This window comes from Pithys albifrons, chromosome 5 (genome assembly GCF_047495875.1).
Source record: "Pithys albifrons albifrons isolate INPA30051 chromosome 5, PitAlb_v1, whole genome shotgun sequence".
Classification (NCBI taxonomy): domain Eukaryota; kingdom Metazoa; phylum Chordata; class Aves; order Passeriformes; family Thamnophilidae; genus Pithys; species Pithys albifrons.
In genome coordinates, this window is record NC_092462.1 from 52,429,662 (window position 1) to 52,455,768 (window position 26,107).

At 39.5% G+C, this 26,107-nt stretch overlaps 2 protein-coding genes across 4 annotated transcripts in view; one reads left to right on the forward strand and one right to left on the reverse strand.

The window, feature by feature from the left end:
• FAM114A1 (family with sequence similarity 114 member A1) overlaps positions 1 to 15,612 on the reverse strand; it is a 33,955-nt gene extending 18,343 nt beyond the window's left edge. For both annotated transcript variants that reach the window (XM_071556634.1, XM_071556633.1), the window contains exons 1-8: positions 15,539 to 15,612; positions 12,745 to 13,094; positions 11,885 to 11,972; positions 5,828 to 5,941; positions 5,589 to 5,695; positions 3,400 to 3,534; positions 2,591 to 2,743; positions 144 to 267 (exon numbers count right to left, since the gene is read on the reverse strand). In XM_071556634.1, the coding sequence (XP_071412735.1) occupies positions 144 to 267; positions 2,591 to 2,743; positions 3,400 to 3,534; positions 5,589 to 5,695; positions 5,828 to 5,941; positions 11,885 to 11,972; positions 12,745 to 13,086 (1,063 nt within the window). In that variant the 5' untranslated portion in view covers positions 13,087 to 13,094; positions 15,539 to 15,612. The remainder of the gene's footprint in view (positions 1 to 143; positions 268 to 2,590; positions 2,744 to 3,399; positions 3,535 to 5,588; positions 5,696 to 5,827; positions 5,942 to 11,884; positions 11,973 to 12,744; positions 13,095 to 15,538) is intronic.
• Positions 15,613 to 19,559: 3,947 nt separating this feature from the next.
• On the forward strand, positions 19,560 to 24,255 carry LOC139672488 (toll-like receptor 6). 2 transcript variants are annotated; one of them, XM_071556643.1, is made up of 3 exons: positions 19,560 to 19,634; positions 20,112 to 20,164; positions 22,206 to 24,255. In XM_071556643.1, exon 3 carries the CDS (start codon positions 22,269 to 22,271, stop codon positions 24,228 to 24,230), a length of 1,962 nt encoding a protein of 653 aa, XP_071412744.1. In that variant the 5' UTR covers positions 19,560 to 19,634; positions 20,112 to 20,164; positions 22,206 to 22,268; the 3' UTR covers positions 24,231 to 24,255. The 2 variants fall into 2 exon arrangements, with proteins under 2 accessions (XP_071412744.1, XP_071412745.1); XM_071556644.1 differs by having other exon boundaries at positions 22,212 to 24,255.
• The last annotated feature ends 1,852 nt before the right edge of the window (positions 24,256 to 26,107 follow it).

Consider the following 26,107-nt stretch of genomic DNA (forward strand, 5'->3'; position numbering starts at 1 on the left):
GAACTTCTAGAGTATTAATTTTAATGACTACTTCTGAATAATATTAGGATATCAGAAATTATAGTTTGGTTTGTAGTTTTTTAAATTACTAGATAAAGAAGCAACAATTATTAATATGGTTAACTCTCTGTATTTCTAATTACCTTTTTGTGTCTGCATCACTTCATCATCTGATTCCTTTGGAACAAAAATCTCTTTTATAGAAATTAAGTCATTTTTCACAGTCTCCAGCTGTTCTCCATCAAGTTTTGCTAAATGTGCCTGGATCTGTAAAAGAAAGGACAATAAGTATTCCAAACCAAAACAGTATTTCTTAAATGCTAATTTAGAGCCTGATACCAAAATAGGCTAAGAAATGGAAACTCTCATTATGCTCAAATCTTGTCTCTAACCCTCCAATGTGTGTGTATATATATATATATATATATATATATATATATATATGTATATATATATATATTTGTTCTTGTCAACAGAATTGTTTAATATCACAAAAATGACAGCAGCCTTGCCAGATCATCTGGTGTCCAGCTTTCACCAGAGCATGAGTTTTGAGCTATAAATCTGTACTTTAATTGCAAACTGTAGCAGGCCTTTTGGGACTGCTTGGATGAAGACAGCAGGCAAAAAGAGCACAGACAGAATGGTTAGTCCAAGCACTCACAGGAAGAGTTGGAAAAAGAAGCCTGTATCCCCTCCTTCAAATTGTGGCCAAAATTATTGACAGTCTACCTGTTCTGAAGTATGTGTTGACAAGGCTTTGCATGTCTCAGGTATCTGCAAGTCCTTGCATATCTAACAGGGTGGCACATCTAAGAGGGATAGAAACAGATTCTTTGAATCACTGTATTAGTAACATGGTGTTAATCCCATGAGCACCCTCTGCCTAAGGAAGTGAAGCTTGGAGCCTTTTCTCGCTCACCTTGATACAAAATTTTACTTCTATGTTTGTTTCAAGGGGCTTTTTAAAAGCTTGATAGATGCAGCCTGCCTCAGCTGAGACTGGAAAAAGCTGTTACTTTCTTACTTGTGTCCTTCTGTCCGGTGGTGTGCTCAGAGCTAAATGGCACACAGGAGGGAGACTCAACTCAGATTGTGAAGGACTACTCAGGGCTTTTTTCTCCCTTTCTATAGCACTATCCATTTCAAGGGCTAAGTAGGAACTCCATTTAATGGACACTTTCAAAATAAAAGTGTAAACATATAATTAAATCCCTGCTATTAGAAGCACACAGGGCATTAGCAATGTCTTCAGTGCCTCTCACACTCCTCCTGTGGCTTCTGGGCTGTTGGAAGAGGTCTCAAGCCTGCAGTACTGTTATGTATTTGGTGCATGTGTGTGTAGGTGTGTGGTAACTGTAACATTTATCAGGGAATTTGACTTGTTGACCCACACAGTTGCCTTCTATCCTGTTGGAATGAATAGGACAATGTGCAAAAGGTTATGCAGGACACAAAAGGTTATGTAGGACACAACACAAAGTGCATCAGAAACTTCATGGCAATAACCTGCACAAGTCTTACTTACCCTGTCCTATTTCACAGTAAAATAAAAATAGTGTCAAAACATGGAATGAACCTGAACTTGTTTTCTATCTCTTTCCTGGTTTGGTTGTTTTTTTTCCCAAAAACAGGCTCTAAAACATTTTATGTGGGGTTTTGAATTTATAGTTTTTCATTTAGATGCAATTACAAAAAATAAACCCAACACTGACAGTATGTACCTAAGTGTTATTAATATAAGCTTCTTTTAATTGTGAGAGCAAATAGAACATTTAAAAAAATAAGTTCTATTTTATTAAGAAGTACATCACAGAGCAAGGAGTGGTAATTACAAAAAAACCCCAAACCAAACCAAAACAAACAAGCCAAACCAAACAAACCAAAAAACCCTAAACAACCAATCAACCAACAACAACCCCCCCCTTATTTTTGAGAAATTTATTCAGAAAACTGTTTCAGTATGAAAATATCACTGCTGGGAATCTCCAAAACTCTGTTATAGTTTACTGTTGGAGATCTACTGATCTACTAGGTGAGTTAATATATTAAGAGTTGAAATTGGAATATATATTTATCACATAGGCCTTAGTAACATTGCCACGTTCTCCAGAGAGACATTTGTATACTTCCAGTAATAGTATTTTGGGGTAGTTTTATGTAACAGAATAAGTAATCTGGAAATCATTTTAATTCACCAGCCTCCAGATGCAGAAGGTCTGGAATTCCTGAATCTAAGTATTTGTGCCTGATACAAAACCAAAAGACTTCAACCTCCTTGCAAATTCTGCAAGAAATTTGGAAGACATCTGCATAGTATCACAAGTTGAAAAGTACACACTACGTATGGTCCTAACAAAAGTAACTTCTAGTTATGAAGTTGTTTGTTTTGAGTTAATCTTGGAGTCAAATTTTAGGTATATTGAGGTTGAGTTCCTGAAGCCCAGGACTGGCCCAAGGGACCAACTCAGCTTTCTCTGAAGTTGATGGAAAACTTACTGTTCATTTCACATGCACCTGCAGAATAAAATTAACGTAAAGATTAATTTTTTTACCAACAACATGGATTTATGCTGTCTGCATACCGTACCTGAGCTTCACTTTCATTTGACAGGATTTCCAGAGCTTCAAGATGAGACAAACCTTGGAATTCATCAAAAAGTAGTCCATAATGTGCTGTTCTTTCAGCAGTTACTTGCTGGGCTCGCCTCTGTTTCTCTTTTTCTTTAGCTTCTCGCAACAGCTGTAAAAATATACATCATTGCTGTTGTTTTATTGATACTCCTCTAAGTGTGACAGATTTTATTACTCTCTGCTTCTGCTTGCCTAGGAAGTGGTAATAAAATCTGGGACTACAGCACACCTGCAGAGTGAAAATTTGAGAGATAAAATAGCTAATTTCTTTTTTTATATATTCCTCTAATAAAGTATTTAAGTAGTGTTCCAAGTGGGGTAATTGCTAACCATCTTTTTTTAAAAAACAATGAACGAACAAATAATCTTACTTATATTCTCCAAAGCAATGTCAGCTATGGATACCATACAATAAATTTCATCACCAATTATAATGAAAGAAAAATAAAAAGGACTATTTCATATCTATCTACAGCTGTTACCAAAACATCATTTTGTCTCCAGAGCATAATTATTTATCACCACATACACTATTTTATTTAAATCAGCTATTGCACATATGATTATGCAGAAAAGATGATTTTACATTATCTTTTGTGTTTCTGTGAAGAAAAATAAAGTGGAGCAAGTCTAACACATAATATTTATTTCCATAAACCTAGCCAACATCTACTGCAATAAATAAAGCCTCTCCCTAAGGCTTCTGAAATTCTGGAAAAAGCATCTGAAATCGCATTGACAGAGCAGTATTTAAATAAATCCAACCTGAGACAGTGAAACTGTTCTTGCCATCAGTGTTTTGGTTCTCTTAAATCCAGGATCACTTTCTGCAAGGACATTCATGGTTGTCTTCCCAATAAATTCCAAAGCATCTAAGCCTCCAGATAATACACTTTTCCCCTGTATAGAGTAATGCAATGTGGTTATTTTCTCCCCACTTTATGCTAATATGAACTGGTAAGAGGAGTACTTTTATCGACACTGTCTTTGAACATTTAGGTCCCTAAATTTTCTATACTTCAACTAACAATAGGATTGATACATTTACTTTGTTCTGATTATATTTTCCAAAAAAAAAAAAAAAAGAAAAAAGAAAGAACTATACAAATATTTCTACTTAATTAGAAGACTTACACTGGAGGAAATGTAACAACTGTTGCCAGTAAAAAAAAGTTATGAATAATATCATAAAAAGGCTTGAGCAGACCTCCTGTGTAAACAGCCTGAGAGAACTGGGGCTGGTCAGCCTGGAGAAGTGAAGGCTCCAAGGAGACCTTCTATTAGCCTTCCAGTACCTAAATGGGGCCTATATGAAGGCTTAAGAGGGACTTTTTGCAAAGGCAAGCAGTGATAGAACAAGACGGAATGGATTTAAATTGAAAGAGTGTAGATTTAGATTGGATATCAGTAACAAATTCTTCACTATGAGGGTGGTGAGGCATTGGCACAGGTTGCCCAGAGAAGTGGTGGATGCCCCATCCCTGGATGTGTTCAAGGCCAGGCTGGATCAGGCTTTGAGCAATGTGGTTTAGTGAAAGGTGTCCCTGCCCATGGCAGGATGTTGGAACTAGATGATCTTTAAGGCCCCTTCCAATCCTAACCATTCTATTATTCTATGAATATCACTTTAATTTCATCCAATGACATCTAATTTGAGGGAACATATTTTAGATATGAATAATATGGAACCAAGTCCATCATGAACAGGAGGACGCTGATTTACCTACTTGATTTTAAAAATTTTAACATTTGTGATGACTCTGGAACTGTTCATTTAAATACATATATTTTTTCTTGTGTCTTTGTATATTTCATGTGCAGTAAAGAAGTTTCACTGGCTAAAGGTTTCCATTTCAATCTGAATTATGTGTCTGTCAGATACTCAAATGCTGAAGTAACCCGATATAATGAAAAACCCTAACAATGTCTCAAATGGCATTATAGGTGACTTATTGAGACCCTAAATGATTCTTTTTTGTACCACATTCATCACCGTGGCATAGTAGTCTCTCCAGGCTGCCTACAAGCACATTTCTCTTATTTGCAATCTTATAAAATGCTCAAGTAATCTTACTGGTGTCCAGTTCTCACAAGTACTACGATGCTTCACCTTCTGTAGCAACAGATCAAGGAAAAATCTACAGGAATCTCCTTCTGCCCCCACAATCTTTGATATTAGAATGATGAGGCAGTCAGAGAGAACTGGGTATACACTAAAAAAAGAATTGCTACTTCATAAAGCAGTTTAGAGGGGCATTAGTCTTCTATGCCTTTATAGCTGATGTTTAAAGTCTCTTATGATTTCAGGGGAAACCATCATATTGAGCAGTTCAGAGGAAAACATTTGCTATGGTAATAGTGTGTGAAAATGTTGGGAAAAAAGACGAGACAAAAACTCATTTGGAAACAGTATGGTAGAGGATTTTGCAAAAGGTGAAACACAGAAAAAGAGAAAAGGATGAAGTGTAGCACACAAAATACAAGAACAGTGTAATAGGAAAGAACTATTTTGTCTTACTGACTCTGCAATCAGACCCCTTCTAGGCAGGCTAATATGAAATAAGAGACTAGATAGAGAGGTGAAGGTAGAGAGGTGAAGGTAAAGGGGCCTTACAAAATAGAATTTAGCAAAAGCCTTAAAATAAGGAAATGGAGTATTTTCTCATTTTGTCAGTCTTCGAAAAATGGTAACAAATCAGTTCCTACTTATTTTAGAAGATCATAATTTTTCACTGAAACTGGTGACTAAGTAGTCACTGACTAACTTGCGTTTTATTATTTTTTTAATGCAACAGTTTAATTTTACAGCTATTTTGTTGTGGAAGAGACTCTAAACAGACTTACAGCAGAACTGTTTTACAAAACATACAACTTAAATAATGTGGCCTACAGTGAAGCTGAACCCCAAAATAATGAAAAGTAACTAGAGCAGAGAGGCCACTAAAATGACTCACTGTGGTCTGCACAGCATTACTGATAGCTGACAGCACACCACGAGATCCAGATGATGGAGAAGAAGGAATATTCTCAGAAGAGCTTTGGTCCAGAGATTCTTCTGACTCTAACAAGGGGAAAAAAGCAGGTTACAGCATACTTTAGCTCGATTCTGTGATCAAAATCTTACAATTCTGTAAACTGAACTCATTTGGCAGTGTCAGAGAGTTTTGTCCAATTTCAGTGAACTTGAACTTACGTGTAATGGGTGTTTCAGTTGCAGGAGGCTCTGCTGTTTCTGAAGACACTGAACTTGCACTATGAATTCTTAGGGTTGTTCCTGCTTTTTCCTTTACTGCTGTTATCCCATGACCTGCAGCAGAGGCAGATTTTAGATTATATGATGGGAAAACTTATAACTAGCAGTGCATAGTATTCTCATTCTCCATGAATTATGACAATCAAAATAACTACTGAACTTACCTCAACTGCATAATTTTTTCCAGGTAAATAACTTGTTCTACTATATCCAGCACATAACTGAATAGAAATTATAAAGCTGAAATATAATACAAATTACACTGGTTCTGAAAAGTAAAACTTGTTTCAGCTGCACATGTAAGTTTGGTTCCATACTTTTCAAAACAGTAAATATTCCACTGCAATCAGAAGAATTAACAGAAGAATAAACAGAAATTGACAGTCCTCCTAGGGCTGTAGGGTTTGATCCCATCTGGTTTTCAGAATTTCAGAACAATTAACCCAAAATTAATTGACTGTGTGTGACTGTAAGGCTGAGATAAGGAATTTGTTTTTCAGTCTGCTGCATAGGTGCTGTGCCAGCTAAGTATTTTATGAATACTGACTCCAATCCTCAAAATTATTTCAGGATTTAAGCTTCTCAGTTTCTCATTTGAAGTAAAATTCTAAAGTAACTCTCCTCAAATCTACTATTTAAAAATACTTTGTAAAGTTGTGCTGGTGTCCAGGGGTAGCTGATTTCCTATGGAGATTTTGCCACCTTTAACTCATGCACACACAGTGACTCCCTAGCCCTCTATTAAAATGGTCTAGTTTAATAAAAAGAATAAATATTTTTACAATTTTTATCTGAATATTTTTGACAGAACAGGATTACTTTTCTACACAGAGTTTATTCACACTAGCAGATCACAGGGACTAGTAACATCCTGCTATAGGATAAATTGGGTTGAGGCAGCAAGAGGAGGTGCTATCTTCCTAATCTGCATCAATTGTAGTTAAGAAATGCTGGCCTTAAAAAAGACTACTCTGAAATTGTCTGCCTATTCTGCTTCTGGATATGTCCTGCTTTGTCTAATCCCAATCTTCTACACATTTTGATGTGAAAATATTAGTGTGAGTTGATTCTGGAGTCATATATTTAATCCCCAAATTCCTGGGACTTACTTAAATCACTCTTAATCATGATTTTAAACTACTGTAATAGGTACTCCATGTCACATTCCTTTCCATTTCTTCTGCTCACAATTTTTTACATGAGCAAAAGAGTTCTACTCTCTCCATTGACTTAACTGTCTTGACTTGCTAACATAATACTATGGTCCTGTAATTATACAAAAAACACCAACGAACATCAAGCAAAAATTTCAACTGACTGCAAAAGTTACAGATTTTCAGATTAATTTCCCATTCTTTTTTCTATATCTGAACAGCTCATCAAAATTTAGTCTAGTGAAATGAGTGAAGCTTCATCTGGCTTAAGCTAAAGATGAAGACAGAGGCCTTAAATTAGCATCTTTCACCAGGTGAGAAACTGAGGAACATGAAGCTAGCTGGAAGAGAATCACTCCACTACATGAAGTATAGAGATGTAGAAAAGCCAACTGTACTCTGGTTTTGTGTACTAAAAATCGGACATGTTGTGCTTGCTTTTAGGTACCATACTGGCACTCCAGTCACTTCAAGCCTTTAGAAATTTGTCTTCCTTGTAGTTAAAACAAAACAACTAAATTCTGATAGTACCTATGCTATCTAGTCTATAAATCAGGATCACTCCAATTAAGCCAGTAAATGAGAGTAGATTCAGATCTCCTCATTGCAATGGTAAAAGGTTTTAATAATAGCAACAGGCACAAAGACAGTTACAACAATGTATTGGTTCTCAATCTCTTACAGGTTATAAACCCGTGTTAACAGACACAAAGAAAGCAAACAGGACTGTCAACCCCAAAAGCATGTCCACAGTTCCTCCCATCTGCAACTTCAGTTGGCATTCTTAAAAGGGAAGGACTGTAAAAAAGGGCATTGCTGCTAGAGCAGTTTTAATGTGTTATTTACAAAACAGTTGAGTGACTATCATGTGATTTCAGGCCCAAAGCAGTTTTCCCTTAATCAGCTGAATTTATACAATGAAAAAAGTCTTCTGAAGAGATTAACTATCCTTTTCATGATCACATAAAGTATGAGCATCACACCCAGCCTTTTTCTTTTTAATACTGTACTTTATTTCACACAGGGGAATGGTATCTATAGACAATGGGAAAGACATTCACCTTGTTTGAATATTTTAGTTTCACATTACCTGAAGCATTTGCATTTCAATTTCACACAGACATCAATGATTATTACACATACCCAAGTGTAATAATACCCAAGCTCATGAACACAGTGACATCTCAAGTGACATTTCATTCTGTCATACCGAGTGACAAAAAATGGTTTTCAGCACATCAGGGAGACACATACATATGGGTGTGTGATATTTTCATCGGCCATTCTGATAGTTACAGAACTAGATGAGAAATATACACAAGAACAATGTAATCAAGATAGCAGAATATCAGTTATAAACAGTACAAGAGAGCAATGCATTAAGCAGCTTTATACTATGAATTTCAGAGACCACTTGAATGAAACAGCTGGGTTACTTTTTTATTACTTTTACTGTGTAAGAAGTATTGGCAGATGTTAGTCTTAGCCATGGTCCTAAGGGTAAAACACCCTAAAATTACACGGAGTGAGGCACACTCATGCATCCAGCATGATAGAGAACACTTTGCTTGGACTGAACACTTTTCAACAGACTGAAGAGGCAGAAAATGGATTTTTCTTTTTTCGTAGAGTTATTCCTGTGTCAGTTTAGCTTCCTAAACTGGATTGCAGGGAGCTCAGAGGAGCGTAAATCCTGGCACAGGAAGAAGGAAGAAACAATGCAAGGAAAAGAGAGGTGTGGGACTGCATATTTCAGTGGCTACTAGCCATTAATTGACTTAGCTGAAATGGTCACTTACTGTTAGAGGAGAGTTTTATCAAACCTATTACTAAAAACCAGATGGTGTAATGGTGGATTTACTAAAAAATACAGTTTAAAAGAAAGAGACTAAAATGGTGATAATTAGTATGCCAGTTTGTGCCTCCAGATCACATTGAAGCTATTTCTCCTATCTCATCATTCCAGCAACTATTTCAGTGGTTCTACTCCACTATGGTTTCACAAGGTGAGAACCCAGACTTTCTCCTGCACCTTCCAAAACCAAAAGAAATCACTTCGCCTCACTGATGAAGCAGATTCAATAGTTTGCTTAGTGTGACATCTAGTGTCAGATCCCAAACAGGGTTTAGGCAGTGACTGCTACTAATTCAAAGGCATTACAGATTCCGTTATGTAGAGGAATATCACAATTGCCTTGTTGTGGGACCCTTGATTCAAATAATGTCAAAATCAGTTCAAAGACATCAGACAGTTTTTTTGGAATAACTATCAGCAAAATAATCCCTGGCCGTATGTGCAGAGTTAGCTAAAGAGGGATAAGATGCAAATTATGTGGAAACTGCCTTATTATTAGGAGCTAAAATCAGCTATGCTAAACAAACCATAGCCAAGCAGTAAAAATGTTAATGTGTTTGTGAGCTCTGTATCAGGATTTGAAGGACAATGAAACTGAGTTCCTTAGAACAACCACTTCAACTCTGTCTTAAATAGGTAGGGATGTAAGAAAAAAATATTTACGATAACAACAATAATTCACTGAAAAAACCTCCCTAGGGATGTTGTAGAGTCCCCATTGCTGGAGGTTTCCAAGATGTGACTGGACAATATGTTAGATACCCTCATCTAGATGTACAAAACCCTGGACTAGAAGATTTTTCAAGGTCCCTTCCAATCTGGGCTGTTCTATGTTGCTATTTGTTAAAAGCAGAATGCATTTGGTTAGTCCTTTAAAATATAATTTAGTCCACCTCAAACTGTTACTGCTGTTTTTACAAAGTACAATTTTGAAGAAAAATATAAGGAATAGCATTTTTCATGCTTCACCAGACAAGGAGCTGTGTTGTACAGAAATGACAACAGAACAACAGAAAAATCACACACCAAAGGTGTTGCTGCTAAGTCTTAACTGCAAGAAACCAGCTTTACTTATACCATTTGCCTCACTGAAGGAATAAGCAACTTTACAATGAACTGGATTATAGCAAAACTATTTCCTGATGTAAAATAGGAGATGAAGCATTAGTTGAACTGCTCAGATATTAAATGGAGTAACTTGAAGTGGAATAATAAATACTTAACAACAAGGAGAAAGCTTATAGGAATTCCCAATAGCTTTAAATTTTTTGCCTTTTTTCTCACAAATACATGGTCTACAAAGTCCAACATCCTGTCTATAATACTGACAGACAATAAATACCTCATGGGATTAAGGATGAGTTTCCATAACAAGCAACAAAGAAATAAGCCCTCTGCATCAATAATATAAACTATTACCTGGTACATTGATTTCCTGGAACAAATCTAAGATTATCTGTGTGGTCTTCCAAGATGGCTTGGGTTCAGTGAAAATGGAAGAATGTACATTTGATTCCTGCTTAATTCAAAGTCTATTTTATTTAATAAATTCACAAAGTTAGATTCAAAGTTATTATATAGTAACATGGGAACTCACCCTACCCTGATCTCAGGGACAGAAAGTCTCTCTAGGCTGTAGATTGCAGGAAATGGGAAAAAGGGGAAACTGCTACTTTGCATACATCTGATTTTAGGCACTTTCCCAGCTGTTCTTGGTCACTGTCAGAAACTCATTTTGTCCTCATTTTTTTGTTCTGTGTGTTCCCATCATTTCTCATTCAATAGCATTTGAGTGATGAAATGGTGAGCCAAATCAGGGAATTTACACACTGATCCAGTTGAAGATCTAGCTCTTACTTCAGTTGCACTTTCCAAAATCAGTTCCATAAAGCAGCTCCCCCTTCACGACATGTGGGCTACCGTTAGTGCAAGAGAAGGAAGGAATACATTGCTGGGGCAGGGCAGGCCTGCTCCTTTCAGCAACATTCTCCATTTATATAAATTTGAACGCATCTTAGAAACCCATTCTAACTTTAATTGGAAATGTTAATTGGTTTGATGGTCTGAAAAATAAAAAGGTAATTATGTACTCCTGACTGGATGTTACTGAAATGCAAAGAGAAGGAAACTTGCCTCCTTTGAGAAATAAGACAAAAATAGTTTACTCTCCATGGAATAGAGGAGAATTATTTAGTCTTACATGAGATCACAAAACCAGTATCTCTGTTGAACCTGTTATTTTTAGTAACTAGTTATTTAAATTCCTTGGTTAAACTTTAAAATGTGTTTTGTGGATCCTTTATGAGAACTGACTAACAGCTTTTTTGTTGCAAAACACTTCTGTTTTGTGAGAAATTATTTCCCACTGGTACCTACGTATTTATATGCTTCACTTTTTGTCTATGAGGTTTTGATGAGCAATAATTAAGTTTTACCTAAAGTCTTGACAAGCACATTTTGTTCTGGCATACTACTGGAAATTAGAGTATAAGGAGAGGGAGTTTAGCGTCCATAATTCAAAACATTGTTCTACTCTGTGAAGTCTGGTGTGACAGCTTAACAGTTTCACTGGGTGGCAATGAAAGCTGGAATGATTTAAGAGAAGGGAATTCATATTGCCTAGGTAGAAGTCATGATGTATAAACCACTAACATACATGAGTGTGAGTCTGAGTTCCAGTGCTTTGACTTCAGAAACCATAAGCCTTTGGCTGATAGTAACTGTATCAGATGCTTTCTGTGAAGAAGCCACAAAGAGGTTATTCACTAACTTTATGATCAAGCCTAGCCTTGTCCATAATTTGACTCAAAGAAATATTTATGTGCTTTGACTGTGTAGGAAGATCCATCTTCCTATTTAATAAAATTATGCTTTCCATGCATATCAGGACAAAACTGTCTGTGAATCTTTAAGATGCAACACTAATATGTATAATGACATATTAAAACTATAAATTATTTCCACACCCTTGCCTGACTGATCACTTACCTACTGTGGCAGAAGCTGATGACAGAAGAGACTTTCCCCAGGTACCCCAAGCTCCCCATCTACTTGCTTTAGATGAGGAGTCTGTGGCCTATAAGAAAAAAATGTAATTCCACTGTTTAAAATTGCTATTCTCAAAAGGCAGGAGGAAACATAAAGAACGTGTCAGCAACAAAGCCCAGTGTTTAATAAATTATGATAGATTGGGTACTATATGGAGTTCAAGCTTCTGTGCACAAAAAAGCAGACTGTAAAGTGCAGTTCACATCACCTATTTCTGAAAGTGCCTAAAATTCCAGACATGTCTTTACAGATGTCCTAATATTTCTTCTTCTTTCCTATAAAGCCATACAAACTTACTAGGGCTACTATTATGGAGCCTCCTTTCTGGGTTCTACCAGGAGCCAGGGTTGGAAGCTTCTTTTCCCAAGCCTCCTCACACATGCAATTCAATAGATGGGCACAGGGAAATCCTACCGAGTTCAATAAACTCAGCCAAAGGAGGTGCTGCACACCTTTTACAGTAATGTGTAGTCTTAATCAATTATCAGAACTCCCTGTTTAAATCATATTAAGAAACTGTTGTCTCAAGAAAGTCTCCAGTAACATATCACCCCTACATAATGCACATTTTATTGAAGCCAGACTTGAAAAGCCAAATGAATATCATACTGGCAAAGAGAAATTAAACAATTCTTAGTTTTCAAAAGTTTGGTGTTGCCATTTAATTTATTTTATCCCTATGAAGGTTTTCTTCATATAACTCCCTAGGTTTTTGTGAAAAACAGTATGTACATTTTACAAAATTCTGTCTATACAAGCCAGGGAGGGGAGGGATTTTACACAAAGAAAGTATTACTTACTGGGCTGCTTTCTTCATGCACTGTGTCTTCAGATTCAGGTTCTGCATCAAGGTTTACGGTTTCAATGCACTCAGTGGGCATGTCTTCAGCTGCCTCTTCACTGGAAGGCAGACTTTCAAGTAGTTTTTCAGTCAAAGGGTTTTCATTAATTACTATGTCTCCTTCCTGTCTTTTACTGGCACTCTGAATGACCTGTTCATGCTCATCTTGTGAAGACTCATGCAAGATCTCAGCTACTACGACAGGTGGTACTGATTTCTGAGGCAATACCTCATTGCTGGGCATTTCCATTACTTCAGGTTTTTCTTCAGATGGGATGCCATCAGATACGTCTTCAGACATTTTCAATTCTGAATGTAGAAAAGAAAGTCTTTTAGGTTCCATAAACACTTGAGTGATTAGAAAATATACAGTGTTTACCACATGCTATTGCTGAAAAACAATATAGCCTTGATGTAAGGCCTCCCAAAGCACGGAGCCCTGTGGCACATTGATCATGCTGGTGCTGGTACCAGGATAATATTCTGAATACTCTATTCATTTTGCAGGATATCACTAAAGTATCAAGAGCAGCATTACTGTTTTCCAAATTATGGTTTAGTGAGGGAGAAAGGATGTCCATTTTTCCGGAGAAGTCAAATGTAAGAGCTTCCATGTGGTTAATTCCTATGTTCATGATTAGGTGTGCATGAAAGAACAGGATACTCTGAGCTGCACCAGCCAAGCAGCTTTGATTCTCCCTTTCATCATTGCCACATACACAGGTTCCTACAGCCTGATTGATGGCAAGCAGGGTAACACAGTGTGACTAAAACTGTGGTGATATTTACGTGTTGGAGAGGGGTCATAAATTCTGAACATGACAGGCCATGGTCCCCGGAGCTATTTAGCTATTTCACAGACATTTATTGCTCACACAGTTTCTACATCATTTGTCTCAAACATTTACTCTTTGAGGAGTGCATTGCTTCTCACCTGCTCCTAAAATTCCAGCTGTGTGATTAAACTTCAGTTTTGATGCTTGTATGAGGTACAGTTATTGGTTTGGTTTTCGGGTTTGGTTTTTTTTTTCGGTAAGTTATGAACCAGTTTTCTCCTTTTTACTCCTTATCTTCCAGGGTAACACTGGAGGTATTTTTTACCACTATGCAGTCATCTGGATGAGGATCCACAAAGGGAAAGATATAGCCATTAAGCAAGCTCTGCAGCTGATTAAGGAGTGGCACAGACAGAGTCCAAAAGGACTACTGTACAGTGATTACTACCACTTACTTGTTGGTAGCAGCAGTGTACTTGGCACTCTACTCAGAAGACAATACTTGACAGAGAGTTTTCAAGCTCCTGACTATGCTGAGCTGCATGGCATAACATAAACTCAAAGAGCCCTGTGCATAGAGATTGTCTTTTCATTGACTCTCATATTAATGAAATATGGCTCAAAGGTTTGTACTTGTCTGGAAGAACTGAGGTTCTATGAGACTGAAGAACAGGTGGGGGGGGGGAGGGGGAGGGAAGGCAAAAAAGCAAAATATAAAGGGAATTTAGGCAAAATTTGCCTGAGAAGCATGTATTTAAATATTTTACTAATATCTATAGATTCATACAGATCTGGCTTTAGCAGTCTGTTTATCTCACTTGAATGTAGTTCAGTTGTTTGAACAGTTCCAAGAGTAGCATTTGGGATCAGTGAACAAGTAAATAAACAAATAAGCATTTGGTACCACTTATATTACTTCAGGTTACATGTACCTTAATTATCATCAGAAAACATGCGTTTACAAGTCCCAGTCTTCGCATGAGCCACAAGTGTTTCCAGTTTTCCATGACAAACACAGCAAATGCTATAAAATGTTTTAGTGTAGGTAAGCATTGACAATGTTTTAACAAAACTCACTGTGTGATGGGCAGCAGCATCTAAACAAAATTCTTTTATTTGTAAACAAAATTCCGTTCTCAAATATAAGAATCGTCTCCCAAAATCTGTAAAACCTGTACACACATACTTCATAACTTTCAAGGGGATCAGTTCCGAGTAAGCTAGCACTTTTTAAAGGATCACATAGACATGTACACATGATTTTTTGCAAGACTAGGTCATCTTTGGGGACCATTCGGACCACGGTCCCTGCAGTTGTCTGCTAAACCAACCTTACAGGAGCAAGGCACGTACAAGCAGATTCCTGGATCTGTCAGAACACACGAGCCACGATGCACGCGGGCTGAGGCGTCATTCATCCCCTCATTCGTGAGAGTATCCAGATCCAAATCAACTCGGACAACTCCGCCCAAGGGGAATTACTCCATGGAGAGTTCGTGAGGGAGATGCCAAGGCCAGCTCCGGCCCGGGCGGAGGGGAGCGCGGGGCCCGCACCGACTCGCCACGCTGAGGAGGCGGCCGTGGGGGCACCTGCCGACCCTCCACCTGAGTAACTAACTTCGTCCCCCCTCGGAAGCACATCCAGCCACCTCCAGGGGCCCGTGGGCGCGGACCACCGTCCCCGTGCCCGAGGGAGGGGTAACTCTCGTGGCAGTGGCACCGCGCTCCCCTCTCGCTCGACACCCGCTGTCGCTTCTGCTCCGCGGGCGTGAAGGGCGCAGCCGAACCCCGCGGCTCGCCCAGGAACAGCCGAGCAGCCGGGGCGCCGCTCGCACAAGCCCGCGGGGACCACAGCTTCCCCCTTCCCTTTTTGATTTCCCCCGTTTCGAAACCTCCTCTGGAGCAGAGCTGTGTAGCGACGAGCCCGCAGCCAGTGTCAAAAGCGGCAGAAAAAGCAGAAATCGCCGCGTTGCTTACCGCTCCGCAGTGCCCCGGCCGGCGCCCCGGCTCCTTCCCTTCCCTTCCCTTCCCGCCACGTCGGCAGCAGCGGGGGGAGGAGGCGGCGCGGGACGGGTGGCCCGGGACGGCCAGCCCGCGCCGGGGAGGGACGGCTGGCTCTCCTCCCCCGCACTGCCTCCGGCGCTCTGAGGCGGCCGCTGCCGAGCCGCCCCCAAGCCCCAGGCTGCGCTGACCCACCGCGAAGACCCGCCCTGGCCGCCTCTCACGGTCCGCAGCGCGCTGCTGCCGGGCGCGGGCTGGCAGGGGGAGAGATGTCCAGGCGGTGTCCCGGCCGTGTCCCGCCGGGGCAGGCGGGCTGGACTCGTGACACCCCGCTGAACGCGCCAGGAGAGTCGGGCGCGGGTGGAACACCCCCCTCGTCCACACTGAGACGGAGAAGTGGTAAATTTCAGAGTATCCCAGAATATGCTGAGTTGGAAGGAACCCCATCAGCATCATCGAGTCTAACTCCTGACCCTGCACAGCACCACCCCACGAATCACACCATGTGACTGAGAGCGTTGTGAACTCAGTTGTTGAAGCGTTGTTCTTGAGCTCAGGCAGGCTTGATGCCGTGACCACTTCACTGGGGAGCCTGTTCCTGTACTCAACCACCCTTTGGGAGAAAAACTTTTACTCATATTTAACCTAAGCCTTCCCTGACTCAGCTTCCTGCCATTTCCTTGAGTCCTGTCACTGGTCAGTGCCTATCCCTCTGCTTCCCCACCTGAGGACGTTTAAGACCACAGTGAGGTTTCCCCTCGGTCTCCTCTAGGCTGAACAAACCAAGTGAGCTCAGGCACTCATAAGGCTTTTCATCCAGTCCTTTCCCTATTTTCATTGTCCTCCTTTGGACACTCTCATGGCTATATTCTTATGTTGTGGCAGTTGAAACTGCTCACAGTATTCAAGGTGAGGCTGTCCCAGTGCAGAGCAGAGTGGGACAATCCCCTCCCTCGATCAGCTGGTAATGCTTTGCCTGATGCCCCCCAGAACACGGTTGGCCCTCCTGGCTGCCAGGGCACCGCTGACTCATATTGAACATGTTGTCAATCAGGACCCCCAGGTCCCTTTCCTCAGTGCTGCCCTCCAGCCTCTTGTTCCCTACTCTATACACACAACCAGGATTTCCCTGTCCCAGGCGCAGTATCTGGCACTTGCCCTTGTTAAATTTCATATGGTTGGTGATTGCCCATCTCTCTAATTTGCTGGGGTCTGTGCAGGGCCTCTCTGCCCTTGAGGGAATCGACAACACCTCCCAGCTTACTGTCGTCAGCAAACTTACTTAGTATTGGAGTCCTGAGTCCAGGTCATTAATGAGGATGTTGAAGAGCACAGGGCCTATGACAGAGCCCTGCCCCTTTAGTGACAAGTCTTCAGCCTGATATTACACCATTCCCTATAACCATTCCCAACCCCTTAGCCAGTTGCTCACCCATCACAAAACATGTTTATCCAGCTGAATGCTGGATAATTCATTATGGCCAAAATGATAGTTCATAGTGGGGCATTTCAAGTTTCAATGGGTCTAGTCACCAAGCTGGCATCAAAATTTATTATTGTCTTTTTAGAAAGTCTAATCCTTCCTCAAAGTGAGCACCTACTGATGCGTGGTGTTGTGGAATTAAACAGCGGAGATGTAGCTCTTCAGATGCTGCTTTGCACCCTCGTTATCGCTGTCTTTACAGAAAATGCCTTTGACAGAAGTTGGGCGGAGTGCGCGGATTTCCAGTCAATTACTGTCTGCACAGGGTGGTTGCAGCCGCCTGAGAAGTACTTGGTTGAGCAAAGGGTGTGCAGCCTCTTGCCCAGCAAACTGTGGTTCTTGTCTCTGTGTAATTCCTCATACCCTTTCCTCTTTTTGTCACTTCATTTTAAGGCGAAGCATGCCCTTTACAGTGATAAAAGCAGATCCACGATTCATCATAGCATTGTTTTTGTCACTGGTCTGCTAAAGCAAGAAATTGCTTTTGCCACAGGAGGCAAAATAATATGTTATGAATCACTGAGGAGAGCTAATGCAGGAGGTCACAAAATACAGCCCCAGTTCTCTGAAGTGTGAATCACAAATACCTCTCATGCTGTGTGACTTACATGCTTATCAGGCAAAAGTCTCTGAACCTTCTCGTTAAGGTAGGCGGTATCACAACTAGTATTTATATCCCTGAATAGTAAGTTTCTTTTAAGAATTTAAGTGTCAGAGAATGCCCGTTAATTTATTAATGTTAGATGTATTTATTGAAAATTAAATCTAGAGTGGCTCTATGGATTTCTCTCTGCTTTTCAGTGGAGCTTGTGGAAGAGTGTTGTAGAGGAATAGTGTCAGAGGAATCACAACAGCTGGAGATTGTATTGCCCATGCGAGATGGTAATTTTGACTGTAATGTGAATCTTGCACTGTCAGTTTTGCAGATTACGTGAAAGACCATGCATACCATAGAACTGCAAGACATTGTTAATCACTACTGTAACATAAAGGTGTTAAAACAAAATCACCGAACGTGGAAGGCTCCCACAAGGATCATTGAGTCCATTTGGCTACTTTTAACAAAACATGGATGTATGCATAACATTCAAGGACTAATTGATCTACTTTCAGTGATCACACTGATAGTTCTTAGGGGTAAATTTGAAGGGTTAGTGCCATCCAATTAATAGTAATGTGCTTATCTTTTTTTAGCATATGCTACATCTATCTTTACAGTATGTAAGCATACAAACAATGCCAGTGGCCAGCTCATACTGTCACTGGCTTGAAGAGATGCTCTTGAATAAGAGTCTAGTTTATGGCACTTATTGCACATTAATTGTGCAACTAGTTCCATGTTCATTAGAGTAATATGTTGGCTATATTCAAGCAGTTCAGCTGTTATATTCCAAAATGTTTGGTAGAAGCAAGGTCTTACCTTAAGATTTTATCACAACCTAGGAATGGATGGCAAAATCTTTCCAGCTAAGGGCAGGCAATGGTGAGCTTTGTATGTAACATCGTTATAAGGTGTCATTTGGAAACCATCTATGAATAGTCTTGTCTGAATTGACAGAAATGGAGAATGAATCATAAAATCATACAGTACCATTGCAAAGCTCATCACCACGATAGCAGAGAATTTTGCATATTCTGTCATTTATTACCTGTCCTATCTTTTCTTTCCTTTTTTGGATGATCTCTTTTCACTTGAGGCTAAGAAATGAAATACAATCTTCAGAATAAGCTTGAAGGTGAAAAAAAGTGTTTTTTTAAATTATTTCCTCTACTTTGTGAATCAGTGAAATGTTAAATAATGAATAAATTGTAGTATGCTAACCCAGAAAGGTAGGTTGTATAGTGGCAATCTGGTATTTAGATCTCAGCTATGGAGGAATTTCTGACCAACATTATAGAGAAATAAAGAGAGGCTGGCTTATGTCTTTGCCAAGACAATAACCCAGTGTTTGGGCATTCAGTACTGAAGTCACTGTTCTGTTTTAATTAAAAAAAAAAAACAACAAAAAACAAACCGCACTCACTGTTTCCATGTCCACTGTTTAAACCAATACCAACACTGCTGGAGCAAGAGAGAGATTATTATTCCATTCCCATTAAATGTAAATTAAACTACAACAAAGAGTACTTTTATAATCCAGCCTTGATAAGATTGTGACAACTAAACTAGTATATCAAAATGTAGAAAAGTATCACAATAATGCATGTTAACTTAGGTCATTATTAAGTTCAGAGAAGATGTTTGAATTTCAACGATCAAAATACGTACTTATTTTCATATTAATTAATGAAGACAGAAAGTTTGTAAAAAGATTAATTTTCCTCCCTGTTTAATCTATTGCAAAGAATGAAAACACATAGTTCAATAGTAATTGAAAAATGGGGATATTATAGTACTGTTTTATGTGGAAAACATGTCTGGAGGAAAGCGAATGCCATTTCACAAGCCGTCAGTAGATGGCACAAAGATTTGTATAAAAAGTTGGGGCGTGCCTAAGTGTTATTACTCCATAGCATAGAGTTACAGGAAGTTTTCTTTTTGTCTTTCCTGAGTACGTTTTCAGCTTTTTCGGCGAACGGGGAGTCCTGGTGAGAAAGTTTTCATTTTATGTGGTTACTAGTTAGCTAGAGCTGTTTTATAATTCTGCATCATATTTGAAAATGAGCTATGTTTTCCATAGAGGATTATTAGGAGGTGTATGATGTACTTTCAAGTGTATGGGTGAGAAACGAGTGTAAAATTCCTTGTGTTCAGCACATTTATCCAAAGTAGCTGACCAAATAGCAGACTCTTTGTATTAGCACAACAACCATAGTTAAAGGGGTCATAGTGATTTAATGGAAATAGATTTCTACAGTTCGAGAACGGGTCTAACTTGATAACATGTTTCATCCTTGTGAAAGGCATATTTGTAACACTAGACTTTATCTTAATACTGAACCTTCATAGTTCAATATATTCTGTACATTTCTTATATGAAAGTTTAATCAGTTTATAACAATTTTATATTGGAAAAACTATTAACACCTCAATTTTGGTCTCTTCTCTTGCTCTTTAAACAACAGAACAATTTCTTGCTATGATCTGGGTTTGCCTGCGCCCCTGGACTCTTTTTGTGGTAAGCTTTTTTTGTCAAGTTTGAAGACTTAAGGATACTTGTGAATTAAAAGGGATATGACTATAAAGGATAATTTCTCCAGTGTTAGTCCCCAAATCACAGGTTATGTATTATAACAGCTTCTTCATTCTGTTGCTTTAGGATATTCTAAAGAAAATTTGAAGATACTCATAAATAATTTGACTGAATGCCAGGATATAGGAATGAGAAAGAAAATAAAACACATGTCAAAGAATCATATCCTTCTTTCATCTAGTCCTTGGGTACTGCTGAAATTTTATGTCAAGAAGGTGCCCTCTCCCCCCCCCCCCTCCAATTTCTCTTGAAGCTACATATTTTGTTTTGTTATAAATACATTAGTAGAGTTGCCCAAACAATCAGAATAGGGTAGAGGATGGCTAAATGCCTTTTCAGGGCTATCATGCATACAATTTTTCCAAGTGAAAATCTGAAAAAGCCTGGAAAAGTTTTGCCACTTTACCCCACTACTTTTAGATGACTTCCAAGCCTAGTTTCATGCATTCTTTACAAAAGAACTCAGTGGACTGCTTTTTTGTTATACTGTTGAGATTTCATAATATAGGTTGTTTTAAATCAAGAAGAATGTATATTTTACACACAGTAATGTAATTCTGAGAAAGCTTGTGGACTGGTTAATGGCACAGAGGTTGTAGTCCTTTCCTTGAAGTTATAAATTTAGTTCAACAAGTGATAGCTATTACTGTGTCATTGTGGAGTCACTAGAAACATGAAATCACAATTTAGCCATTTCAATCTCAAAGGAAAGTTGAAAGCCAGTGCAGTCATTAATGAGTACCATGGAAAGTTTCAGGCAATAATATGATTTAAAAGTAATAGGAGGGAAAGGGGAAAAAGAGGAAATAAAAGCACTTCAGAAAACTGGAAAACAACTTTAAATCAAGATTTACTCATTTAAAAGTGTTAACTAAGTTCTTACCAGTTCTGCTTTCAGAAGGGTGGTCTACTGGATTTATGGCAATATCTAAAAGGAAATTTAAGGCAGGATTCACAGTGGTTGACTCAAAAAAAGGGTGGCTGGCTACTCTAAGAAAAATTGACCCACGTTAGTGGAAATCAAAGCAAATCCATGGTTATGATCCATCCCTTCCCTCCTTCCCCTCCTTCCCCCCTCCCCCCTCCCCCCCCCCCTCCCCCGTCCCCCTAATTGTGTTTAAATTAGCCTTTCTTTCACAACACAGACATTTGAGGTCAATGTCCTTAGATCAGGAGTGGATTCTGTGAACAGAGGTTCTGCAAGTGGTGTATTTTTGTTTAGCATGCAAATATTCCCAGTGTGTGTTTGGTGTCCTCTGCGTAGACCTGATGAATCAGACAAGTTTTGAAGTCTAAATTCAGGAAATACGTAAGCTCATACAAGAAGTGAACTTTTCTATGGACTTTCTCATGGCATAAATAGAGAACATTCTACCCTCGCCCCAGTTTTCCCAGTTAAAATAAGCACTGAGGGCCAATCTCAGCTACCTAAGGACGTTCTGATTATGATTCAGACTCTTGAACCTCCATTCTAAGTTTCAGTCCAAATTTTATGGTCACAAGTCCATTTTAAAATAATGTCTCCAAGTCTAGTTCACATACTTCAGGAGAGAATTTGAGGAGAGGATGACCACACTAACCTAAATCAATGTAATTTCTAATCAAAGTATAGCACAGTTGTGGGAAGGCTTCATAACACATTGAATCACAGTGGTAATTCCGTAAATAAGCAGCAAATTTTAGTCAATTATGAAATCGGACATGTTTTCTAAGAAACTGACCCATTATGTACTAAATGCAGCATATTTACCAAATAAAAATTTCAGTGGTTTTCTGTTAAATAAGAATGTCTCTCATGAATGATAATAGCTGCCTTCATTGCTTTTTTAGTCAAAGAGAAAAGTAAGAAATTTGAACCTTAAAAAAATCTATCTCTCTGATAGTTCTTGCACAGACACTTAATGATACAATCTGGTCTTTGCTTTTGCTTTTTGTTTTGTTGTTTTTGTTTTTTTTTTTTTAACAGGATTAGAACAAAAATGAATAGATAAGAAAAGTTTTGAGCATCTTCAATGAAACAGAAAGCAGTATGTCAGAAAATACCAGCTCTCTCAGAAACTTTTTTCTTTACAAGTGTCTGTTTGCATTAACTTTTTGGAACCATGTCAGCCTGTCGGTGGAAAACAAACTCTTCATACCTGTGTCTAGCAATTTTCCAGAAGACGGCTCTGACCAAAAAATCAAGAGCCTACCACTCCTGTATAAAAATAGAGATGAGTCCAAAGATAGTTTTGACTGGGTTGTGATACAAAATACTACAGAAAGCCTGTCATTATCAGAAATCACAAACAACAATGTAAAAAATTTGGTAGCTTTATTATCAGATTTCAGGCAAGGTTCCAGGTTACGAAATCTGACACTGACAAACATGTCAGTGAACTGGAGGGCTCTTATGGATGTTTTTCAGACTGTATGGCACTCATCCATTGAATACTTCAATGTTAACACAGTGACACAACTGTCAGACGTCACAAGGTATGCTTTTGACTATTCAGGTACCTCTATGAAAGCATTGACAATGAAGAAAATTAAAATCACAGATCTGTACTTCACACAGGATGACCTATACAGAATATTTGCAGACATGAATATTGCAGACATGACAATAGCTGAATCAGAAATGATTCATATGATTTGTCCTTCATCTGACAGTCCCTTTAGATACCTAAGTTTTTTAAAGAATGATTTAACAGATTTCCTTTTTCAAGAATGTGACAAGCTAATTCAGCTGGAGACATTAATCTTGCAATGGAATAAATTTGAGAGCCTTTTCAAGGTAAGCTTCATGACCAGTCATATGAAATCACTGAAATATCTGGACATGAGCAACAACCTGCTGCGTCATGACGGAGCTGATGTGCAGTGCCAGTGGGCCGAGTCTCTGACAGAGTTGGACCTGTCCTCCAATCAGTTGGCAGATGCCGTGTTTGAGTGCTTGCCAGTCAACATCAAAAAACTTGACCTAGAAAACAATCAGATCAGCAGGGTCCCAAAGCAGATGGCTGATCTGAAATCCTTGGAAGAGCTGAACCTGGCATCGAACAGGCTGGCTGACCTGCCGGGCTGCAGTGGCTTTCCATCCCTGCAGTTCCTGAACATAGAGATGAATTCCATCCTCAACCCATCTGCTGACTTCTTTGAGAGCTGCCCAAGGGTCAGGGAGCTCCAAGGCGGGCACAACCCATTCAAGTGTTCCTGTGAACTGCAGGCCTTTATCCGGCTGGAGAGGCAGGCAGGAGGGAGGCTGTTTGGCTGGCCCTCGGCGTACGTGTGCGAGTACCCAGAGGGCTTGCGCGGGACGGAGCTGAAGGACTTCCACCTGAGCGAGCTGGCCTGCAACACGACGCTGCTGCTTGTGACAGCTCTGCTGCTGACGCTGGTGCTGGTGGCTGTGGTGGCTTTCCTGTGCCTCTACCTGGACGTGCCGTGGTACGTGCGGATGACGTGGCAGTGGACGCAGACGAAACGCAGAGCTCAGCACAACCAGCCCAGAGAGCAGGAGACGGTTCTGCAGTTCCACGCCTTCATTTCCTACAGCGAGCGGGATGCGTTGTGGGTGAAGAACGAGCTGATTCCCAACCTGGAGAAGGGGGAGGGCTGTGTCCAACTGTGCCAGCACGAGAGAAACTTTATCCCTGGCAAGAGCATTGTGGAGAACATCATTAACTGCATTGAGAAGAGCTACAAGTCGATCTTTGTGTTGTCTCCCAACTTTGTGCAGAGCGAGTGGTGTCACTATGAGCTGTACTTTGCCCATCACAAATTGTTCAGTGAGAATTCCAACAGCCTAATCCTCATTTTACTGGAGCCGATCCCTCCGTACATTATCCCTGCCAGGTATCACAAGCTGAAGGCTCTGATGGCAAAGCGCACCTACCTGGAGTGGCCGAAGGAGAGGAGCAAGCATGCCCTTTTCTGGGCTAACCTGAGGGCAGCTATTAACATAAACCTGCTGAGCCCTGATGAAAACAGGTGTGGGGAAACAGATTAAGAATCTTTCTAATGGAGTTTCTTCTGTTTTATCTTTGAGAAGCAATAAATATGATTTCCCAACTTTGTTTCTACCAATTGTTTTGTTGCCTCCTATCTCTAGTCAAAATCCTGTTCACCTTATTGGAATTCTTTTGAGGCAGCAAATCACAGATAAATTTGAATGTGGACAGTCTGAAATATTGTAGTGAGCTTTTCCTCAGCAGAATAAAATCTTGGTTTAGTCATGTGGAAGAATACTTGAGGTGATGGAGAGTTTGCAGGGCTGCTTTAATCACAAAGCTTAGACAACTTGGTCAAATTTGACTAAAATTAGTCTGCAAGAAAGAAAAGTATGGAACCTGTAAAACAGGAAAGATGAGATACTTCACCTTTTGGGGCTCAAAACTTGGCACTGCAGCAAGGGAAATGCAGTGAATTGACAATCAGAGCTCTAATCCCCATCCTCTGATAGCGTCCCTTTGATACCATTTTGATCCTGAGAGATTTACAATATTTGCTTTCATTTACAGAAATGCAGCAGGCCCCTCTGCCTGTACTTGTGCTGTTTTGGCTTCAAGAAATTGTGGCTTGGCTCAGAAAAACATTCACAAATGTTTTTTGATCTACTAAAGATGATGACAGCAAACTTCCTCTTTTCCCCGAGCAGGGAAGATCACTTGAAATATCAGACTTACATGACCAGCAAGCAGGAAGTTTCCCTTAAAATTGTTTTTCAATATGAATATGAGAGAAGGAAAGGGTGTTAAGAAATACTTATTTAGTATAGAATGTTTGCATTTTATCTCAACCTTGTCTTCTATTATTATTAACAAAAATTTTAATTCTTATCTTCTTTTTGCATTTGGTCTAAGCAGGCTGAGATTTTTTGACTTGAAGTCTTGAGCTCTGAGTGACTGTTTATGACCTGCAGAGGAAAGGTCAAATTTAACTCTCACATCCAGCTTAACCTCAAAATTAATATAACGCCTATCACTAAATTGCAACCATTTCATTCAAGACTGTGGAAACATTTCCTGTGCTTGCTGCTTCCCACTTCCCCTCCAACTAATGCTTCAGTGCATGACTCATTTAACCATTAGAAAACTCAAGATGATCAGACTTAGCTTGGTTTGCCTACCCCATCACAGAAGCAGGGATAGCTGGATTGTTCTGCTGTGCCTCGCTTGAAAATTTTCTTTGAGAGCCTCAGAGTTTTAAGTCAGTAGCCCTTGAAACTTCTGTAATAGATCACCTGTTGTTTATAACCTTAAATCTCATCTGGCTTTTACGCTGACTGGAGGACAGAGAAACCCTCTGAAAGTCAGAGAGTGCCCCATGAGTCCTTCCTCTTACTCACATGGGAGCACATAGCTGTTGCCAGAACTTAAGGAGTGGAAGGTTTCAGCAAGACGAGCAAGGTTTGCTTGCCACTTTGGAAAGAACTTGGGAAACTGATCTCTGGATGTAGCTGATGTGACGATAAACAGAAATACATAATTACAGGTTTCTGGTGTATGTCCAAAATCCTTGAGTAGAAAGAGTGGCTTTTAGTGAGCATGGACATGAATTAAAACATGTACTTTGGAACCAGAAGTCCACATATTACTAGAGGTTTTTCCATGATATGTGCTAAATAATTGATAAAACATGCAATTAATTATCATATCTAGTTTCTCTGATTTCACAGGAGATGATGAGTTTCTCAAGTGACACATATCAGAATATTTCAAACAATTATTTTAGCCTCTGTCATACTCTCAACCCTTTCTATAAAGCCAGTTTTAGTACGTGAAGAAATTTTTCCTGTATCAAGGCCATGTGTTGTCTTGCAGCATCTCAACCACTTTATCTGCACATTTTGGAAAGTAGCTAACCTTTTCTGTGCAGCTTAGTGAC